Genomic DNA, 17,687 nt, shown 5'->3' on the forward strand with positions numbered 1-17,687 from the left:
GCATCACTCCATTATTGCTCTTCAAAGTGCTGGGACATATGTAGTTTCTCAAACAAACGAAAAAAAATTCATACATTCCTGAACAACATTTTTTTTTCGTATTTTTTGCCAGAATACGTATTTTTGGACAAGGATTCAGAATATATCTCATTTTGGCCAAAAATGTTACACATGCAGTTTCTCAAACAAACGGTTCAAATATGACCAGAACACATCGAAATAAGGAGATATCGATATAGGGAGGTTATCGAGATGTAGAATGTCCAAATGTATGTAGATGGAAGGGACCGAGAAAACCATCGACATAGTGAGAGATATCGAGATATAGAACATCGAGATATACTGCCGTGAATCGCATATTTGTCCCATATGAATAGGAAACCCAGCATAGATGGGACAAATATGCGATTCACGGCAGTATAGAACATCGAGGTGTGGAGACTCGACTGTATTATAATCTAGTCTTCGATCATTAGGCTGGATTTCTCTACAGAATATTGTGAAAACTTTGTTTTATATTGATTAAAAATATATGTTATTATTTTTCATCATACCTCATCATCAGTGCCGTACTCCTTCCACCGTGGATCACTGGGATCATCCATATCACAATCTAACCATCCCTTTCGCTTCAAATAAGGTGTGCTCTGCTGCGGAATGGTTAAAAATCGACGCACTTTTTGCCTTATTTGTCTCCAGGTTTCCTGATCATAGTTTCGCCTATCCTGTGCCATAGCCTTGTAGTTGAACCCATACATGTCGATCATTCCGGTAACAAATTTAACTGTACCCCTCGAAAGTCGGAAACGGATCTCCACAAATTCCTTGGATTGTTTTTCCAGACGTTCGGCGACATGTATTTTTGGCGGAGCTTTGTGTCCTTCTGAATCCGACTCGGAGGCATCTTCCACTAGGAAACCGTTCACGTACTGAGCAAGTTTAGTGCGCTCGCGTTTGGCGTTCGGCACCGGAATCGCTTTATTCACATCGAATGCCAAACCCATTTCCGAAATGTTGATGTTAAGATTTTTGCGGAAGTCGATATCATCCTTTATATCAGGACTGAAATATAAAAGAGAGATAAAGTATTTATTTAGAGAGAGTATTTATTCATCTTTTTTGTACACTATTTCAAAAAAACACAAATATGCCTATTAAGGTACTTATATGAAAAAAAAAATCAAAACCATTTTATAGAGACACCCTCTAAAAGTAAAGTTTTTTTTTAAGCTTTATTAGAGTGATCCTCATATATAAAATAAGTTCATCCCTAGACGAGCATGAAGTTTACGTGAAAAAAACAATAGGCGGAATATATGGAAAAATGCATCCCCCACCTTTTTAGCTTTAGGTGGTTAAAAAGATGGTGGATGGTCATTCAATACCGCTACAATTTTTAATCCTGGAAGAAGCTTGTTGGAAACGAGAGTGATTTTGTCAAAACAAACAAAAAAGTATAACACGTTCCTTGACCTGAAATAAGGTGTAACAAAAGATATTTAACTGAAATATCTTTTGGTGTAACCGACAGGGTACCGTATCTACTATATACACTCCCGGCAAATAGTTTGGGTTCACCCTCTTACATCCGATCCAAAACTTTTGGCCGATTTGAGTGAACATTTGGATTTTTTTTTAAGTAAAACAAAATTTTTTTCGCCGAAATTTTATCAATGCATCTAAAAAATGATTAAAATTGGGTTCTGTTGCAAAACTGCGCCTAGCACCGCACATCTAGCCGTAGAAGTTGTGTTCGCCCACTGGATGAGTAATACTACTGTAGAACAATAGGAATAAAAGTAAATTTTGGTACCTATTGCGGCATAAAAAAACAAGCGTGCGAGCCTACATTAGCTGAAATTTATTTTCTCTTAGTTTCTCTCTTAAACTGTTTATTCTACCTAAAAATAGTGTGAATTTGATACCTTATACTATATTATTGCTAAAACCTATAAATAATCGGCGAACAAGAAAAATAGTGCGGCAATTCTGAATCGTAGTTCTATTTTAAATCCTGCGGTAGGGTGGCTCAAATTAGTATGGGAAAAACTTTTTTCGAATTTTTTGATGGGCCGACCTCTTATTATGTTCTATTTGATGCCCTGATGCTCTGGACAAAATTTCAGCCAAATCGGTCAACGTTTGGGCGGTGCTAAACTCGTTGGAAGTTTATATGCAAAAATGTATGCAGAAACATCCAAACACAGTAAACTGCAGTTGGACGGCACACTTACGATGAAGAACCATGATACTCATTCAGATCTTGAAGAATTTAATACAGAATGTTTTGCAGAAAAACGGCGAGAAGATTAGAGTTTGCCAGGTTAAGTTATTAGCATTTCTCTGAATTGGGGTTTAAGCAAATTTCGCTTCTTTTACCTTTGAAAAGAAATAAATTCACCCCTACAACACTCCAGTAAAATGCTTATATCTTTGCGTAATGAACTCTAATCTTCTCGTGGTTTTCAGCATTACATTCTGTATTTAATTCTACAAGAACTGAATGAGTATCAAGGTTCTTGATCGTAAATTGTGCCGTCCAACTGCAAATTACTGTTTTGGGATGTTTCTGCATACATTTTTGCATATAAACTTCCAACGAGTTTAGCACCGCCCAAACGTTGATCGATTTTCCTGAAATTTTGTCCAGAGCATCAGGGCATCAAATAGAATCGAATAAGAGGGCGGCCCATCAAACAATTTGAAAAAGAGTTTTTTGAGCCACCCTATCCTGCGGTCTCATACAAGTTATATTACATAAAGCAAACATAATTCACATCACGACAGCATTTCGATCCCAGATTCTAAAACTAAATACGAAGGAACATACAAAAGGGACACTAAATGAAATTTTTAACGTCGTCATCAGTATATGCAATAAATACACATCGTTCAAATATATATTTGGAAATTCATCTCTATTTCGTTGCCTTCGCAACAGATTTCGTTCCATTTTTTTTTTTCGAAATTTTGTGGGCTCAATTTTGAGAAAAATCAGCATATTTTTACAACACAAATATAAAAAAAAAAGTTTATCCTAATGTAATAAATTAAAAATTGTTAGTTTAAAATAGCTATACGATGCAAGATCTACTAATATTCTATGTATTGAGCTAACAATACCCGAAATCAGACGTAAGACGGCGAAAATACGACCAAACTTTTGCCTATATTTTTAGTGGGTGAACATAAACTTTTGGCCGGGGGTGTACATAAAAAATGAATTTTTGTCTGACCCTTATAGACTCGGAAACTACTGAACCGATCCGCGTGAAAATTTGTATGCAGAGGTTTTTGGGCCGGGTAAGGTTCTTAAGATGGTTCGAGACCCAATCCCCCCTTTGGAAGGGGGGGGCATACAAATGAATCAGAAATGTCTGCATAACAAGAACTAATCAGAGAATAAAACAATTTTAGGCAAAATGAAGTTCGTGGGGTCTGCTAGTAATTAATAAAGTACAATTACAATAAGTTACTTACCATTTCACTGTTCCGGTGCCCTGTATTTTTTTGTTTAGCCTTTTTCGATTCCGATTATAGTTATACTTCTGATTTTTCTTGGTTTTCCTTAATCTGCGCACCATCTTGTGTAGATTCCCTTACCGTTGTTTATTTTTTTGGAATATCCAATTATTTGCTTGAATTACGCACAATTAGAAAAAAATGTTTTCAGATAATCCAAAAGACTCAAAACGCACGTGCTTGGCTTGACACGGTTGGAGTAAATAATGCTGTCCAATGAGCAGCTCGAAGTAGCTCGAAGTTGTTCCCGTCCTGCTCGTTCTTTTTTGTCAACAAACGGGCATGAGCGTGACAGGAACAACTTCGAGCTACTTCGAGCTGCTCATTGGACAGCACTAATAAAAACAAACGCGAAGAAGATCGTTAGCCGATTTTTGACATTTCTGCGGTTCGGAATCGGAACGTTCTTTTTCACCGAAAATATTTTGCCATAAAAATCAACTTTATGCACAAAATTATAATGCTACGTTTAGACCTGAGACGAGACCTGCAAAGAGGAAAAAATGTAACTTCAGCTGCTGCCAGTCAACTGCTGTCACGAACTGTCAGGTGCAACCAGCAGCTTTTTGAGTGAAAGTATTGGTATCCCAAATAAAATATTCCACATTATTTTTGTTTTACCAAGACTTTTTTACTTTAACGAGTATTCCAAACCTTCCGTTTAGCTTGTTAATAATCAGTAATAAACCACCCCCCTGAAATGAGATGTAGTTCTTGAAGCCGTCTACCGATTGGGTGGCGCTAGTGTTTCCTTTCCTATTTTAAACTCCGTTCATACCGCCGCGAGAGCATTGACGATTGGCGGTTTGATGTTGCATGAAGAAAAAGAAGCAGAAAGATGATAATCAAAAATATTCGCACGGGAAAACATACGAAGAAATTTTTGAAACACTTCTTCAAAATTCTAGAAGCAATTTAATTAAAAACGATTAGCAGTACGGGGTTAGTCTTGTTTTGTACTGCACAATAAACACAATATTTCAATTTCAATTTTTATTCTGATATCATACTTAATACACAGTATAAGAAAAGTCCAACCCCGTACTGTTTACCGTTTTTAATTAAATTGCCTCTAGAATTTCAGAGAAGAGTTTCAAAAATATCCTCGTATGTTTTACCGTGCGAAATTTTTTAAATATCGTCTTTCTGCTTCATGCAACATCAAAGCGCCAATTAATAACGTCGAAAATCACGTAGCAATGCAATACATCTCGTTGAATATAATTTAAATAACAATGCAACACATGCCGCTTTCGCATCCGACTGTTCTGACTTCGTGTGTTTATTGCTTAACCGGCAATGTTTACATCCAGCACCATGTTGCAGCACCATGTTTTAGGCTTCAGGCGAGTTGTTCGTGGATGACAGCCGTTTCATGGGGGTGTAATAAACCTGTGTTTTGTTCCCGGTATAAAAATCCTTATGAAAATGAATTAACTATTTCATGAATTGGATACACTTTTATTGTGCTCAGAAGGGTCCACCTGGGGCTTAGGTGAAACAGTCAAGTAAACAGTTGAAACTCGATGGTCAACTGTGATGAAAAGAAGAACAAGTGTCAAAACAAGAGAAAAGAAGCAGCGTCTTTGCAGGTCTCGTCTCAGGTTTAGACAAGGCAACCCGGATAAAGGGCTATTCTCATTGCACCGGGCGGTTGTGTGTAGTTGTGTTTCAAATTGGTTGCATGTATTTTCAATGCAATGGTTCACATCGAACCGCCATGCCGTGCCCGGGGCGACACCGGGAAGGCTTAAAAAATTTCTTGCCGACGATATTTTGCCTTCCCGTTGACAGCACGGTAGGCTGCATACCTTTGGTTGTGTAGGGTAACTGTCCTATTTTGGACCCCTAGAGGAAGTGCATCCCAATATATTGTGCATTTAGGCCAAAACTGTTTGTATGAGGCTGATGAACTGGCAGCAAGGCCCACTTCCGACGAGATTCACACGGAAAAATAAAATAAATATACAGCACTGCACGGTGTTATCTGTCATAAAATCGAGCTTGTTTTGTCGCTGTCACCAAATTGATGTTCGGAAGTCGATTTCCACACTTCCGAACGCTCTTCCGACCGAGCTTCCGACATTGTGTTGGTGACAAATTCAAATTTTGTTCTGACGTTCATGATGTCGGAAGTAAGTTCGGAAGTAAAACCATTGACGAATACATAGACGGAGTGGTGGCCATTTTTTCGGGCACCACTATATACCCCTGGGGAGTGACGGATTACAATTATTACAATCACTCGACCATTGAGAAGCCCCTCAATTCAAATCACGTCAGTTTGACAACAGTTGTCATTTCCATTTTTGTTTACCTCCTGTTTCTGATTCAAAAATCAATTCGGCATCAACATTTCAAAAGGGCGGAACTGACAATTGTAAACAAATCTAGTTTTCATTGTAATTAGATATAAAACATCAAAATTAATAATCTAAATCAATATGTTTCATAAAAATATCTATAATACTATATCCGCACTACGATTGATTGAATAACATGTTATTCGCGCTTTGGTGTTATTCGGCCAATAACATGTTTTTCGAAGGTAATATTCCCATACATTTCTGGCAGCCGTGTACGTGTAGCATACCGGTGTATGTATAATTTTATCGTTTTTCACAATGAATTTGAATGAACTGAGCTTTACTGTGAAGCACGCTTATTACGTGTCTTGTAATGATGCATGCCAGCGGAAAAAGTATTGAAAAAAGATTTAGTTTTAAAACAGTTTTAGAAAAAGTTTTGCCAACTTTCAGCAAAGGATTTCTCGAATCCTCATATTTGTTACATACGTCGTTATGAAAAATTAAGCTTGAATTGGAATTTACGGAACGTCATTCTTGATTTGTTGTTTAGCTTTCGTGTTTTTCTCAACAGCCGTTGCTAATGAAAATTTGTGATAAGTGCAGTAAACCACAGAAAAATTGAAATACGGAGCAGAACTGGCCCCGAACATTAGTGAAGACAAGGTGAAAAACTAGGAAAACAACGTACGAGTATACTGTGCCTGAATCAGACCGTGAGTTTTGGACATTTCCAGGCCGAGATCGCGGGATTTTCAGTACGAATTCGATGGTACCCAGGAAGTGATGATGATTATAGACATGCCCCAAAAGTACCGGATGCGATGCGATCATGGGAGAAATAAACGGTTACTGTTTAGTACAATAAGTTGTTATAAACTGTGTTAGTTGCTACAGTAAGAAGAAGCTTTGACACGAAGAACCGAAACAGAAACACAACTTGGCTATTTCTTGTGAGAATAGTTACTAACTACTCTACTAATCTAAATTGATAAACTAAACTAAAGTAAAATGAAATCAAAATTGAAATAAAAATGAGGTTGATTTAAATCTTAATTTGGTTTCAATTAAAATGAGCAAATATAAACTACAATGAAATTGTTTTTGAAATTAGAAATTGAGTAGATTAAAAATAATATTAATTAAAATTGAATAAAATTTTTATGTGAGTTGAATTAAAACTAAATTGAAATTAAATAAAGCTTGAATTAAAATGAATTGCAATTAAATGTAAGTTAAGAAAAACCTAATCTGAAATAGACTTGGGAATAAATTTAAACAAATTGATTCTGTTTTTCAATTAAATTGAAATAAATTTAAAATAAATTGAATTAAATTTAAGTTGAATGGTTATTTTGAACAAATTTTGTTAAAATAAAAGTTCAATCAGGCCGGAATAAATATAAATTCCTTCATTTGTACTATATTGGTCTAACGGAGGGGTGGAAACAAAAGATATTTTAGTTACTAGATAAATATTGTCGCTGTCGTCGCTGTCCGGAACATCTTTTGCTGGCGAGGATAGGGGAGCTAAATGTCAAAGAAGGAAAATCCATACGATTTGACAGCTTGGTACCCAACATGTTCCGGACAGCAGAACAAAGGGAACCGAAGCGATAATCTTTATCTAGTAACTAAAATATCTTTTGTGGAAACTTAATTAAAATAAAACAATATTTTATAATAACTGGGTGAGTATGTAGTTGAAAGATTGTTCGATGCGATTTGATCCATTTCCCGGCCTACCGATAACTACTGATTATTCTTCAGCCAGGCTACCGATTCATCAAAAAATAATCTGGTCACCCTACTGTGAACTGCTGTAAACAGCTAAACAGCTCAAACGCTACTCCCACTGAATTCCGTGAAGTAAAGTCGCGATCGCAAGACGAAAAAACCGAGCGAATACCATACATCCCACCGTCGGAAACACCCAACGTGAAGCTGCCACATCGGAGGACAATAGCAAGCAACCACCCTGTGACATGGATCGACACGAAAACCTGGAGAAACAACGCCTTGAATACCAACGTCACTTGAAAGCCAGCCGGTAAGTAATTGCACTATAAACTCTGCGCTATTTTCATACTTACATTTCCTGTTATTTTAGCCTGATGAACATGGCAAACCTCCGAAAAACCCAAAGTGTCCAACGAACACTTGGCAATGCCCGCAACCAGTAAAGCCAGTGGTCGTCAGATGAACATTCGGACTGCTCCATATACTGAACCTATCACCAATGTGGGCCCCACAACGCGCATAGAGTGAGCAAAATCTCGTCAGCAAATCGACAGCTGCCCAGCAAATCGGAACACTCTCGGATGATGGACAATCGGCAGCACATGGACATCCACAGCTCAAGGGCGGATTCGCAATAGAAAGTCCCTATTATGGACCACCTTGGTAAAGACTCAGGGTGGCCATTGAACCAGGAAACAGACGGGAAATTGAAGTCATCGGCAAAAAAATTTCATGCCGGGAAAAATAAATTCTCGTTAAGTAGAACAGACGGCTTTGGCAGGTTTTGTTCTATTATTGGCAGGGGGGTTTTTGTCGACCGAATTTTATGAAATTTGGCCACAATATTCTTTGATATGCAAAGAATGTTTAGGCCAAATTTGAGCAAAATCAGTCATAAAAAACTCCCCTGACAATAATAGAACAAAACCTGCCAAAGCCGTCATTCCCCCTAATATTCGAAATTCTTCAACGTTTGTAATGAAGTTCAACTTCATAAGAAAATGTTTTATTCTTTAATGCTCATTCCTCAGGCGCATTCAAAATGAATTATTTGATTTTAGTACATGGTATTTGTGAGGTACAAAAATTAAATAGATCTTCCTCAGATCCATTTTGAGTTCTTCTTCTTATTGGCATTACATCCCCACACTGGGACAGAGCCGCCTTGCAGCTTAGTGTTCATTGAGCACTTCCACAGTTATTAACTGCGAGGTTTCTAAGCCAAGTTACCATTTTTGCATTCGTATATCATGAGGCTAACACGATGATACTTTTATGTCCAGGGAAGTCGAGATAATTTCCAATCCGAGAATTGCCTAGGCCGGCACCGGGAATCGAACCCAGCCACCCTCAGCATGGTCTTGCTTAGTAACCGCGCGTCTTACCGCACGGCTAAGGAGGGCCCCTTTTTGAGTTATTACTAGATTATTTTGATTTCAGTTTCGAGTGACATCATAAATATTTTGTCAAATATCGAAATACTCGTTGTTTTGAATAAATGTATTTAACTCTAAATTATTTCTATAGTGTTCAAGACTATTTGATTGTTATTTTAAATTGCAATAAAAATTATTATGATGAGACTATACACTGTTTTATTACTCCATTACTAAGTTCTCTAAGTAAAAACATCAATTTAATTTATAAGAGAGAATTGTGTCTTTCCTTCTTTCCCCACAGCTTCATCAAATTCTCAGGAAGGTATCATGATTCCAGTTGAAAATCGAATTTCGAAGTCACAAAAACCGATTTTATTCGCGTTTAACTTATAGCGCATCATTGCGCAACTGGTGCACATTGTTCGCAACCATATGTGCTATGCAGCGCACCAGATGCTTGCGACTAATAGGAGAAAAATTGATTGTCGTGAGTTAAAAAATTCGATTTTGACCTGCACATTTGATATTCTCAAATAAGAACAGTCTGAATAAGATTAAACTGAGGGCTAAACATTCAAAATGTTCGGCTATATTTTAAGATACTATAGGTTTTTACTGCTATCTGTAAACATCATGCTCTAAGAAGGAACTGGCATGCAATGTCCATTGGCTCTGTCAGAAACTTACGCAAGTTTTGCAACTAAGAATCAAACGAATAGTAATTATGTGCTAATGTGGAACTTGAAATTAAAAAAAAAAGACTGGAATTGACCAGTAAATCAGTGAACGATGCAAATTTGACGAGTGTTATGTCTAGTGTTATGCATAGAACGGCTGTATAGCTTTTACCAATTTATTAGATTGTTTGAATTTCTCCATGTAGAACGAGTGTGGACATTTCAACAGCAAACTCCTCAACATGTAGTCTTTACTGACTAAAACTGCATTAAAATCAACTTTTAATTCAACTATAAAAAAATAAATTTTAATTATATCAAAGAATAATTTAAATTAAATAAAAAAGAAACTGAATTTTAGACTCCTGGACTATAGGGCAATGAATAATTGCCAAATATGCTCCTGATCGACGCCATTCATCATTGTCCCCGTGGTGCGGTGGGCCATCACGATGAAAACCACCATGTCCGCGGAATCCTCCACGGCCGCGGAACGGTCTTGCACCATAGGCGTACGATAATTTTCCTCGTATGATGCACCGCCTTCCGGATATTCGTAGTCGGGGCCGCGACGATATTCACCGCCTTCCTCAAAACCTCCACTGCGCTTTGAGATGGTGATGTTTCCGTTCAGCAAAAGCGATACGAATACGACGATCCGGTGCCCCTAACGGGAATCCACGTATTTCCTTCACAGCAGCCGTAGCAGCATCAATAGAATCGTACAGAATGTAGGCCTGGGTGTCCCCTTTGTTATATTCGATCTTTTTGATGGCACCAAAACGGTCGAACTCACGCTCCAACTGAGTAATCGAAGTCCATGCGCCAAGACCACCAACCCAAATTCTGGTCGTCGGAGTAGCTTTACCGTATCCTATCTTGCACTGGAACTTGCCAATGTACTGACCGGACAACTCAACCTTAGCTCGGTGAGCCATGTCCAACGTTTGGTAGCAAACAAAAGCATTTCCAGTTCCTGCCGAAACGAACCGAAACGACGTCGCAAGGTGAGGGAGAAAAACAAACAGACAAACTGTCAAAACGTCAAGAGGGGTAAGTCAGCGCTCGTAAAATATTTATGTAATTCGTCACCCACGAGGGGTATTTTCTTCAAAATGAAGAAGAAGACATGGTGCCCGATTTTCTGATGGCTTTGTACCGGACATTTCGGTCTATGTATTCGTCAATGGTAAAACGTCGGAAGTCGGAATCCAGCTTTCGACTATTGCCATAATGGCGTATGCCATAAAAAGTTTGACATTAACTGCTTCCCGACACTGAACTGAAATTTTCGTCTAGCAAGCATTGCTGTGTTTCGTTGCTAATGACAACTCAAGCTTGTTATATTTTTCTATCAACAACATAATTTACTGGAGGATTGAGTTTAATCATTTTCACCGTTCCTTTTGAATAATTATTTAGGGTCTGTCTCAATTGGATAATTAAACTGAAATTAAACTTAAAAGTGACATTTCAATAATTATCAAATAACCCTGCTCGCAGAGCAAGCTTACTTTTGACAGATATCGAATCATTTTCCATCGATGTCCTATTGGATTTGCTGGGTAGCACCAGCCATTCTTATAACGGGGTGATTTTTTAATTTTCGAACTGTCACTTTTAAGTTTAATTCTCCAAATGAGACAGACCCTTAATGTTTTATTTCAGATACATAGCCAATTCTGAAAAGTACAAATGTACTACTGATCTTCCACTCGTCGGTTTGTAAGGAACGGAAGCTTCCGCATGCTCTCCAATATCTCTATAGTTCTATTCGACTACTTCTGGACCATTTAGCATAAATATAGTGAAAGCAACCTGTACCAAGCTATTTGCTTCATAAATAGATTTGTTATCCGGTTGAAGGTACTGGTTCCTCTGGTTAGACGCTCCAGAGGAAACGTCATAAACCTACCAGAAGAATTGTAATTGTAATCGTTTGCAGAAAGTTTGCTCTATGCCTTCAGCACTTCTGGTACTTATTCAGAACTGCCAAATTGGGAAATAATCATGGAATTGAAAATTATTTGGAAGATAATTGATAAAAATTAGAAATTTTGATCACATTAGATTAACCCTTTCGTACTTCGTTGGAAATATGGTCATGATTCGCTGGTTCGGATTGCAATACATATGCCACTTTTTAGTTAGGCTTCTGTTGATTGGGCCATGGTCCAACTGATAGGCAATCATTTGAGAAATTTCATTGCGAACACTTACAATGGAAACTTGGGGGATAGGCTGTACAAAATTGTGGTTCAAACAAGATTGTAACAATAAAAAAAAATAAAATGAGTCAGTTACACACTTAACTCATTTCACCGTATTCGGTAAATTTTACCGAAATCTCAACAGCAGAACTGTTCGGTAATTTATTTTACAGATTTTTTGTAATTTTTTCCATTGCTCAATTGTCAAAATCACCGAAAATCAGTTAAATTATTTACCGAACAGTTCTGCTGTTGAGATTTCGGTAAAATTTTACCGAATTCGGCGATTTATTTCAAGTGTGTATGAAGTGGTGAAATAATATTTTATCTACTGAACACCCGTTAACAGTACAGGCCATACAGAGACAAAAATTTCCCCCCTTTGGTTTAATTTGAATGTAGTTGAACAAAGACACGTAGTTCAGACAATCGGTCATGATAACGATCAACAACTAAATTCTCTGTCAATTGAGAAAAAACATATTCTTTAATAAAACTAGTTTTGACCAAGATGAATTCACAGCTAGGTGTTTCAACCTGCCCAATTTATGGAAGAGAAGAAGGCGGGGGTGAAAAATTTATTTTCGGTGCAAAACATAAACAAACCGGCTGGCTCTCCCATACTAAAATCCAAGATGGCTGAATCGTGAATTTGGCAGATTGGAACACCTAGTGGTGTATTCATCTTGGTTTTGACAGAAGAAGAACCACTTCCTTTTTTCGGACGTGTTCTCCACATTAGCTGCTAGTAACAAGTGATACTTCTTGCGTCATATTGGAGTATCGAGCAACAGAATTTGAAACATCAGAAAGCTGCTGGAAGTATGCTTCACTCGAAAGACCATCATGCAGGTTTCTAAAATAAAATATCATATTAATTGAAATTGATTTAAAACTAAATTTGAATGGTACACTGAAAGGAGCGGCATGGTAAAATCTACTAAATCGAGGGTAAAAATAAAAACATTTTACCACTTGATTTGTGCAGACTACAGTTTGCACTTAAATCAACCATGACTGCAGTTGATTTTACTATGGAACCTTTCTGACATTTCTTGCCGAGTTGAACTATTTTTTTCGTTTAAAATTACCATGTGCAACGTAAACATTGCAGTAGCTGTTACCATGTTCATTGTGGAACCATAGTAGAATTGACTATACATGTTCTTATTTTATAGTAAATAAATAATTTCGCTTTATTTTTGTTTGTGAAATACAGATTTGTATACAAATATTATCTATTTCAATTTTGAATATTGGTGCGCAATTCTTATGTGGCTATCGCCTTCTCGAACACGGACAGACCAATTCCCTCGTCCATCACCGACTCTTCTTTGTATCGGAAGCAGCAGGAAAGTTCTTGCGGCAGCAGTAGCTGCGGTGTGACACTTACGCTGGATCTTTTTCTTCACCCCGAATTGCCGCCGAGTCAGAGTAAATCCATGTCCAAATCCATGACAACTTTCAGAATGTCCGAATGTGACATTGTGTTCGACGAGTGAAACTGATGCAGTCTGTAACACAAAATGCGAGATGTAATGTATTTTTCACCAAGGCCTCATAAATACTTACTGTAATCTTCTGTTTTTTAAGTTCCATTTAATAATTAATTTGCAGAAATTTATCGCTACCGACTACCGCTTCGCTTCGATGGTGACCTGAAAGGTTTTTGTTGTGTAGATTTTCTTCACTACACTTTGTTGTTAGTTTAACCATGCGCATGGTAAAACTCACGACAGTGTTGTTATTATAAATAGGTTTACATTTATATCAAAAACATACTCAAATAGTAATTTCAAGAGCTATTGCATGGTTTAAATTACTGCAACATTGTTTTCAGTGTAGGTAAACATAATAACTTTAAATTGTAGTGATGTCCTTGTTGATAGAAAATAACAAACTTTGGGATGTCATTGGTGACGAAGAAAATCAAAGCTTGCTCAGACTAAAATTCCAGTTCAGTGTCGGGAAGCAGTTATTGTCAAAATTTTTATAGCATATATCTATCTACCATTATGGCGAACGTGGAAAGCTGGATACAATTTAGTGCTGGCGACACAATATGCTTATATCTTATATCTTTTATCTGCATCGACAATATATACAAAGAGAGCTGCTTCGACTCAACGTGTGCTGTTCTGTGGAAGAAGCCAAATTTGAGTTGTTTTCACCAGAGTCTCAGGTGAGTGAAAATAACATAAATTTAAGTTGGTGAAACTTCATAGTGGGTAAAAATTCAACACGGGAGTAAATTTAATTAATAAAAAAAATAAATAAAAAAATTAAGACAAAGTACTCACCGGATTTTTTCGCATTTTACTTCTTTTATGCTTCTTCCACGCAAGGGCGGATTTGAGTGAAAGGAACCATTCGCTTTGACGCAGCCGCGCTGTTGCCATCTAGCGGCGACGGACGTGTGCGTGAAATCACTGTTTTTCAACATGGTGAAGTATAGGAAGTATATTTTAAAATGCTTTTAAAATGTTATTAACAGTGATATGTTGAAAACTTTTAAATACGTAGGGTTAGAATTTTGAAAAACTACATGTTAGGCTCCTCATTTACACATGTTTTTAATCAAAATAATTCAACTTTCGTGTTACCCAACCCCGTGAAACAAGCGCAAGTTCTTGAAGCCACCGTTTGTTGGTGTGGCGCTAGTGCTGTTCTTGAAGTATAAAGCTCCGTTCATATTGTGATTCTCAAGATATTATAGCATTTTGCTCATTCACCTCTACCTCGCTTAGTTGTGCGCCGCTAAGGTACTTTATCATATTGTGGTACTCACTCACTTTAAGTGAAGAATATTACATCACAAATTAAACACAATTTCACTAATAAGATCCACTCAAACAATAAACCAAACGCAACGCAGGCGAGAGAAAAGCAAAAAACTACTAAAAATCGATCAATTTCACTAAAAAATATCTTTTTGTAAAGGGACAACAATATGCTGCATACCTTAGAAGCGAATGTGGAAAAGCTCGCCGAAAGCTCACATCTGTTTGACATTGTTTTATTTACTTTTTGCATGGCGCACAACTCGGCGCGTGGGACCCGGCGCGTAACCGTTGAGCCAGTATGCTAATTTTAGAAGAGAATCGCAATATTGCACCGATTACATTTCGCGCGGGTATTCAATTATGTATAGCAAAATGATTTTCGATCGTGAAAATTTTAATTTCAATAACTTAAGTTATACATATATTGTTCTGTTTCCTTCATTTATCCAGCATTTTACGTGCGGTAATAGCCACCACAATATAGTAATCATCAAATTCAGCCGAAATTATCTCCGAAGACGGTAGGCAGAACTGGGCAGGACTTTCCTTCTACTGCATAATAAACGCAATTTTTCTAATTCAAATTTTATTTTGTTATATCAATCTTAATACACAGTATAAAAAAAGTCCAACCCCGTACTGCCTTTCGTTTTTAATCAAATTACTTCTAGACATTCCACTAAAAGAGCCTTAATTTTCGTATACTTCTCGAATTCTTGAAAAAAGTTTTAAAAAATCCGTATGCCTCCCCGTGCAATTGTTTTTAAATATCATCCTTGGGTCGTTCAATAATGATGTCACAGGTTTAAGGGGGGGGGGGGGGGGTCTGAGACTTTGTGACAGTTTTTCGTATACTTCTCGAATTCTTGAAAAAAGTTTTAAAAAATCCATATGCCTCCCCGTGCAATTGTTTTTAAATATCATCCTTGGGGTCGTTCAATAATGATGTCACAGGTTTAAGGGGGGGAGGGGGTTTGAGGCTTTGTGACAGTACATATACTAGCTATACAAAAAAGCGTGACAGAGGGGGGGGGAGGGGATCTAGAATTCCCAAAAAGTAGTGGACGTCATATTTGAATCGCCCCCTTCAACTTCTTCTTCTTGCAACCTTTAATCTTCAGTGATGATGCAAACTTATCAAACGACACAAGCCAAACTTCAAACTGTCTCTACCCTACTTAGGTTGTGAACCATTCCACCGATTCGTTTAACTTTTAGTTAAAATTTGACAGTTCGATGGTTATTGTACGTGGATTTCCCAATTGGACCCGACCGTTCAAAACAGTCGTTCCTTGAACAGTCGTTAAAATCGCCGTTTTTCACCTTCACACCCGTTTTCACAGTGAAATCTGTCAAAACAACCGAAGCTGCCACGTGATTTTTGCTGTTTCCTTTAGACTTCTCTTTCTTTTCCGATGTGTTGACATCTGTTTTGACATTCAAGGACTAAAAAGCAAGGCAATCTACCGAACATTTATTGATTTTTGCAAACCTTGGTGCAAAACGAACGTTTGAAACAGATTACTGAACCAATTTTTGAATCCATTTGTCAAGTAAATCCACAATATTTCTCTTTGGTTAAAAATAACACTGCTCTGGAGCACGGTTAGATTTTAGATTTGACAGTTCGATTGTTAAACTTTGGTCGTGAGAAAATTGGCACCAAATCCATTTTGTTCCAAATAACTATCAATCTGTCAATACTCAAATGGGTCGGTTTCGGGCTTCAATTTTAACCACGATGGGAAAATAACCATCGAAATGTCAAATTTTACCAAAAAGTTAAACGAATCGGTGGAATGGTTCACAGCCCTAAAACTGAGGCGATCATCAGCGCTCGTAAAACGCTGTACATAACCAAATTAACTTGGTTAGGAAAAATTTTGAGAGAATAAATAGATTGTAACTCTGTCAATTATCATCCGATTTAGACAATTTAGGGATGCCTGAACTGGTAATTTGATATTGTTTCACAGTATGTTTACAGGGACGGCTAAAGTACTTCGAGTTCATCAGAATCCGAATGAGAACACACATTAAGGTTTACCGAATAATCGAACTTGAAAGTGCCAGTTCGAAGATTTAAAAAATACCCAGTCTTAAAAAAGGCCCCCAAAACCATTAAAATGAAAATCTATCAAAAATAATCTTGCTCTGCAAGCAGGGTTATTCGGTAATTATTGAATTGCCAATATGAGATATGAGACTTGGACCTACTTTTCAGTTGACGAAATCAATTCATCTATTCGATCTTGACGCATAAACTCTTTGGCTACACACTTGAGCTCACTTTAATGTGGGCGTCGAAACTAAAATAAATTAATCTACTTAATCATTGTACGTGTCATCGACAGGTGTTTCATGAAACACAACTTTTTTTCTTTGCATTTGATCTGATCCAACTGGAAGTGGATGTCGCATTGTGGATAAAATTTTGCTTTAAACTGGACTATTTGTGTGTTGGCAGAATAATAGTTTTTGAAGCATAATGGGCTTAGCGTAAAAGTCAGGAGATTAAAAATAATAACTATCGAGCTGCGAATGATCATGCACCGGAAAAAAGTTCTTTTAGCTGACGAGAAACCTAACTGTCCATGTCACAAATGTGTAACATTTGAATGTTTGTCGATTATGAGTTAATCTTAAGAATTCTAAGTAACCTAAGAAATTATTCAGATTACATAGTAGTGATTCCAACTGTTCTGCTGCATTTTATTTTAATATGAATCTGAAACATGCATTCTCCCAGCAGCTGCCCTAGATTAATTTAAGTTCAGATTCAAAAGCTCAAAACTGTTGCACAGCTATGTTTTTTAGCATAGCATAGCATAGCATAGCATATGTGATTGTACAAATCGTGGGTGGCTATACAATGCTCAATTCAAGCTCCATCTGGAATAAGGGCGAATGTCGCAAGAGAAGACTATCCCCGTCGACCCCCCCTCCCTTAAACAAAAGTGACAAGCAGCAGATCTCTCTATGGTTTATCACTTCAGAACGAAAGAAAACAATGGTAACTTGCGTTCTGAGGTGATAAACTGCAAAGAAACTCCCTGTCTGTCACTTTCAT

General features: G+C 37.3%; 1 protein-coding gene and 1 pseudogene across 1 annotated transcript; both read right to left on the reverse strand.

Moving 5' to 3' along the window:
• Nucleotides 1-507: 507 nt before the first annotated feature.
• On the reverse strand, nt 508-3,730 carry LOC134226966 (nucleolar protein 16). Its single transcript, XM_062708116.1, has 2 exons — nt 3,481-3,730; nt 508-1,062 (listed from the first exon to the last, which is right to left on the reverse strand). The coding sequence occupies exons 1-2, from the start codon at nt 3,582-3,584 to the stop codon at nt 549-551; spliced, it is 618 nt and encodes a 205-aa protein (XP_062564100.1). The 5' UTR covers nt 3,585-3,730; the 3' UTR covers nt 508-548.
• Nucleotides 3,731-9,906: 6,176 nt separating this feature from the next.
• Nucleotides 9,907-13,433, reverse strand: LOC134221634 (RNA-binding protein spenito-like; annotated as a pseudogene).
• Between the last annotated feature and the right edge of the window lie 4,254 nt (nt 13,434-17,687).

Source organism: Armigeres subalbatus, chromosome 3 (genome assembly GCF_024139115.2).
Source record: "Armigeres subalbatus isolate Guangzhou_Male chromosome 3, GZ_Asu_2, whole genome shotgun sequence".
NCBI classification, from domain to species: Eukaryota; Metazoa; Arthropoda; class Insecta; order Diptera; family Culicidae; genus Armigeres; species Armigeres subalbatus.

Bases quoted from the DNA above. Each gene is read 5' to 3' on its own strand.
- LOC134226966 (XM_062708116.1), bottom strand. From the start codon at position 3,584: ATGGTGCGCAGATTAAGGAAAACCAAGAAAAATCAGAAGTATAACTAT. The intron at 1,063-3,480 runs GTAAGTAACTTA...TTTATATTTCAG, and splicing joins GGCACCGGAACAGTGAAATG to TCCTGATATAAAGGATGATA.